This window comes from Plasmodium gaboni, chromosome 10, assembly GCF_001602025.1.
Source record: "Plasmodium gaboni strain SY75 chromosome 10, whole genome shotgun sequence".
NCBI classification, from domain to species: Eukaryota; Apicomplexa; class Aconoidasida; order Haemosporida; family Plasmodiidae; genus Plasmodium; species Plasmodium gaboni.
The window spans coordinates 1,097,863-1,104,041 of record NC_031490.1 but is presented as its reverse complement, the minus strand read 5'-3'; the positions used below and the strand labels follow the sequence as shown (position 1 = coordinate 1,104,041).

Below are 6,179 nucleotides of genomic sequence, written 5' to 3'. Positions count from 1 at the left end.
TTTATTTATTTATTTATTTATTTTATATGGATTAGAGTAACTTTTTTTATATTACAATGATACATACACATATTTATGATAATTACTTCTAATTTTTTTTTTTTTTTTTTTTTTTTTTTTTTTTTGTTGTTTATTTTTTTTTTAATTCTTCATTATTATTTTCTATAAAGTTTTGTAAATAATATTCTCTTGAAGCTATAATATGATTATAATATAATTTTCCAAATAATAATTTTTTACTAGTACATCCTTGTAATGATTTTTTAATTTCTTTTAAAAATTGTATGATGGATTCTTGTGATGTATTATAGTTGTCATCGTTTTTTTTTTTGTTTCCTTTTCTGTTATGATTTGTATTATTATCATTATTATAATATTCATCGTCTTCATAATAATCATCATTATTTCCATTTTGTTCATTATAATTTAATAGAGCTGAAACATTTGGAGGTTTTAATATTTTTAGAAATGAGCAGAATGTATTAATGGTAATAATAAATTTTAAATAATATTCTTGTAGTATGTCTGTAGCTAAATTATCTGTTTGTTTATATTTCATTCTGTTTAAATGCGACGATATTACATCCTGCTCATCCTTACATTGACGATTAATATTATTAATATTAATATTATTATTATTGTTGTTGTTATTGTTTTTTATGGCATTTTTATTCTTGTCATTTATAGAAATGGACGAATACTTATTGACCTTAAGATTTAAATATAATATAAAAAGATTATAAAGATCAATTGTCTTATTACACTTCTCATAGAGTCTATATAGATTAACCATATCTTCCAATGTAGATATATTATCATATGTAGGGTTTAGATATATTTTATTATTATTTATAATATTATTTTCAGGATTACTATTGTAAGGATTATCTTTAAAAAGACAACATGAAGAACACATTAAATTTCCTGTCTTATATGGATTAGTATAACATAAGGTTGTTAATAATTCTTTTTTTATATCTCTAGTCATAATGTTTGTAAAATCTTTATCAGGTTTATATAAAATTAATTCATATGCTAGTGGATGATAAGATATAGGAGGTAGAAGTAATAAATATATATAGTCATGTATAAATAAATTTATACAATTAGATATATCTTCTGCATTTATATTGTGTTCATAATTCTTTTTTTTTTTCAAGCTTTTATTATCTATAGTTAAATATCTTTTAAATCTTTTTTTCTTATTATCAATATCTTCTATCTTTATATTATTGGAAGGATAATATTTTGTTGTATTACTATTAAAGATATCATCTGGCTCATTATCTAAATTATTATAATTAACAGGTTGGTTATGATGTCCATTTATTTCTACATCACTACAATTATTATTATTATTATGATTATTACTATTATTATTTTGATTTTGTTCATTTAGATTATTATCTATTTGTATAAAAAAATTAATATTATTATTATTATTATTATTATTATTTTTGTTCGTTTCATTTTCATCCTTATAACCACTCATGCTTGATAGACAATACGAATCATCTACATATTCTTCTCTTTTTCTAATTGAATTATTAAAAGAAACATTCTTCTTCATATTAACCTTATTGTCATCAAATGGTGGATATTTATTTGGTTGGTTCTTCTTCTGTTCTTCCATATGAATTACATTTCGAAGCATCTCTAACATATCATCTAAACGTGAAAGGAGAGAAAAATATATAGAATATGAAAACGAATAGGTATAAGTCTTTGAAAAATCATCATTAATATATAATTCCTGATTTTTTTTATATTCTTTTTCTTTTAATAAATATATATAATCTTCTAAATTATAAACAATAGGATATATATTTGTATAATATTCTTTAAATTCTTTAAATAGATTTAATAAGACCTGATGGTTTTTAAAATAATAAGGAGTCATCATATCAATTAAAAAGTTTATACATTTCTTTATATCATATTCAACAATATTATATAATTGTTCTATATATAATATATTTTTATTTTCATTCCATTTTATTTTTTCGTAATTTTCAAATAAATTTCTAAAATATTCACTTCGTTTTATAGATGTTGTATATTCAGATTTTGTTTTTATAATAATATTTATTAAATTTATTGCTATATTATATGCATATTTTCTTTCAAGTAGTTGTAATACATTTAAAGGTAAAGAAGAACTACATAATGTTTTATTTATTTCTTTAACATTCTCAATATCATATAAATTATTATTACGATTTATATTATTATCTATATTATTTATTATCTCTTTTTTATTATTATAATCATCTTCATTTAATAATTTATCAATTATTTCTTCTTTTTTATTATTTTTGATTGTGTCATTTTCATATAAATATATTAAATCTTTAAATGGATGATCATACCACCAATTAATTGTCTTTGTTTTGAATTCCCAAGCATAACGAGCTCTATCGAAATGATTTTTTTTTTCATTATCATTTATCATGTCATTATTTATAGATGAAGGTTCTATATCTATCCTTTGAACATCTTTTTTTTCTTTTTTCTTATGATCTAGTTTCTTTGTTTTTAAATTAAAAATCTCAGGTTCATCATCTGAGTTACGCGGTGTTTGTATGACAGAATCTTGACCATGCAACTGAAAATAATTTTTTATCAATATAGTTGAATATTTTTTTTTTATATAAGACAAATGACGATAATATAAATTGGATGAATAACATAATGATATTATTTTCTGATGTACTTTTCTTATATCATATTTAAAAAAATTGGAAAGATTTGCTTGATATGAACGAATATAAGTATAAGGAGAATAATCATGTGAATCTATTATTTCTTTCTCTTCATCATCTGTATATATATTTAAATAATAATTCATTGGCATACATAAGAAAGACAAAATATTATTATCATAAAATTCTTTAGTCAATATATATAATATATGTATTAAATGACTTATAGATTGATTGTTTTTATGTAATAATAATTTAATTGCATGTACAGTTTTAAAATTTAATATAAATGGTAATAAATTTTCAAACAGTAAAATATGACATATTCGATCACACATTAATTTATTATTTAATATATCTACAGTTTTTATTCTTAATTTACTTTGTGTATCTGGTGTTGTGATTCTATTAAAAAAAAAAGAAGGTGTTGATACACCTAATATAACACTTAAACATATTTTATTATCTATACGTAAATTTATTAATATATTTAATATACCATTTAATATGTTTATATTAAAATATTCACAATCATGTATTAATATAATAATACGAACTTTTTTTCGACCATCATAAAAATAATTATTTTGTTTATTATATAATTCTAACCTTCCATAACTTTTTATAAAAGAATTATTACATTCATTCATATAATTTATACCACTCATATTATTTATATTATCCATATTATTAATATCTTTTATATATATATCTGATCCTTTGTTCTTCTTATATATACCCTCTGCAGATGCAAACATAACTCCTTTTGAATCCATAATATTATTATTCATTTGTTCCATATTATATATTATATTATCCGGATTATATTTATTTACATATCCTTCAACTTGCTCTTCTGATATATTTTTTTTATTCAATTCACTCATTTTTTTATATAAATCTATCAACCTATCTATATTGACCATATTTTTATTATGTATCACTTTGTTGTCTTCCTTAAATTCTTTGTTTAAAAACTTTAAACGAACAAAAGAATTATTATTACTAATATTATAATCATCATCTTGTTCATCCATATTTAAATTATTAGAATTACTACTGTTACTATAATTACGAGTTCTTTTTCTTGTATCACTTGAACCATAAGGGTTATTCATATTATTATTATTATTATGGCCACTTTTCTTTTTATATTTTTTTAAAAAATATCGCATTTTATAATCTCTATATAATTGGGTATAAATATTATATACAGCAGAATTTATATTATTAGACGTGTTCGAATTAAGAGAACACACATACACATCATCATTATCATCATTATCATCATAATATTCATCATTATATTCATCATTATATTTATTATTATATTTATTATTATATGTATCATTATATTTATCATTATAATTACTATCACCCTCATTTTTTATATCATCATTGTCATTACTATTACATGGTGTACTACCATCTTTTGTATAAATATTACCGTTGAATGTTCTCTGTTTTTTTCTTCTTTTCTTCTTCTTTTTTTTATCTTTTTGTTTTATTTTATTATCATCATGTGCTTGATTCATAAAGCTATCTACACATTCTTGATTAGATGTAAAAATTAAGTTTCCTTTATTTTTATATATATTATCATACAAATGGTCACTTTGATTTATATTTATTTTATCATTCATATTATCTTTCTTGTTCGTATCTCGTTTTATTTTTTCATATATATAATCCTTTCCTTCTCCATGTACATAATCAAACAGATTGCCTGACTTGTTCATATCATATTTTTCTTCTTTTTTTTTTTTTTTATTATTATTATTATGATTATTCCATATTTTTAATTCATATGACAAAGCATCAATAATAATTTCATGGTCAGCAACATTTGTACCAGCCGTTATTAAAATTAAAGGTAGGTATTCATTATTTGATATAGAATATAGATATATTTCTTCAAATACATTATTTAAATTTTTATATATTTCTATATCTATTTCATGTTTTATTTTTTCTATAATACTAGTCCATGTTAATCGAAAGGCTTTATTTCGTAGTAAATAACTATTAAACTCATTCTCATTTAAAACATTAATATTAATATTTCCTTCTTTAGATTTCTCATTGCTTCTTCTTTTTTTCATATCACATTTCTCATCTTCTTCATATAATCTATTCTTACCTAATAAAGGTAATGCTAAAGGATTAAATCTACTAAAAATATTCTTTTTCTTTTTATCAAGAAATAAATCTCTTTTCTTTCTATCTTCAATAAATTCTTTATTTGCTCCTTTCAATATATATCCCTTACCCTTCAAAATGGTATTCTTTTTCTCGTTCATATTTTTTTTTTTTTTTCTCTGTCTCTTAATGTCTATGATAATTTCTATGACTTAATTATCATTGAAAAAAAATATATATATATATATATATATACAAATTAAGCAAAAGATTAAATACAAATCGAATATATAAAGGTAAGCAATAAATAAATATATAAATATATATATATATATATATATATATATATATATATATATATATATATATTTATTTATTTATTTATGTGCCCGTCTCATAACACTTGCAATTATATACACTTACTAAAAATTCATATACTTACGTAACAATACAATACTTCAATATTTTAATTATATTTTTAAAAAAATAATAAAAAAACAGAAATTAATTATAGACAAAATAAAAAATATATATATATTTATTTATACATATGTAGACACATAAATCATACAAAATAAACACATTTTATTATACAATTTAAAGAGAAAAAAAAAAAAAAATAATAAAATAAAATATACTCAATCATATATATATATATATATATATACATATAATTTATCTTAATATATTTTTAGATATATAAATTAAAAAAAAAAAAAAAACAAAAAAAAAAAACATTATTTTTATACTTAATTAGTAAATCATATATAGGTATACACACATAAATATATATATATATATATATATATATATTTTTACTTAATTTGTTTTAATTAAAAAATATAAAAATATATAAAATAACATATCACTCTCGCTCTCTATACACATCTCTTAATTTTTTTTTTTTTTTTTTTTCTCCTTTATATAAAATATAATGTAGATTTATATACATAGAAATATATATTACATATACACTTCTTATGAACCTCTTCGTTTTTTTTTTTTTTTTTTTTTAAGAAATAATATTAATACAAAAAAAAATATAATACATATATATATATATATATATATATATATATATATATATATATATATATTACATTATAAGGAATAACTCATTATATATATACACATTTATATTATACATATGTCTATTTTTTTTTTTTTTTTTTTTAATATATAAAAATATATATATTAATGTTTTTATTTATTTTTTTTTTTTTCTGAAATAATGTTATATTTCAGTATTCAAGAAAAATAGGGTTTTGTTATATATATATATATATATATATATATTTATTTATTTATTTATATCTTTTAATTGGTATATATGTTTGT

The 6,179-nt window shown here is 18.7% G+C and overlaps 1 protein-coding gene across 1 annotated transcript; it reads right to left on the bottom strand.

Moving 5' to 3' along the window:
* Positions 1-130: 130 nt before the first annotated feature.
* Positions 131-5,002, bottom strand: PGSY75_1029900 (hypothetical protein; the record flags this gene model as incomplete). Its single annotated transcript, XM_018786069.1, has 1 exon — positions 131-5,002. The coding sequence occupies one exon, from the start codon at positions 5,000-5,002 to the stop codon at positions 131-133; it is 4,872 nt and encodes a 1,623-aa protein (XP_018641686.1).
* Between the last annotated feature and the right edge of the window lie 1,177 nt (positions 5,003-6,179).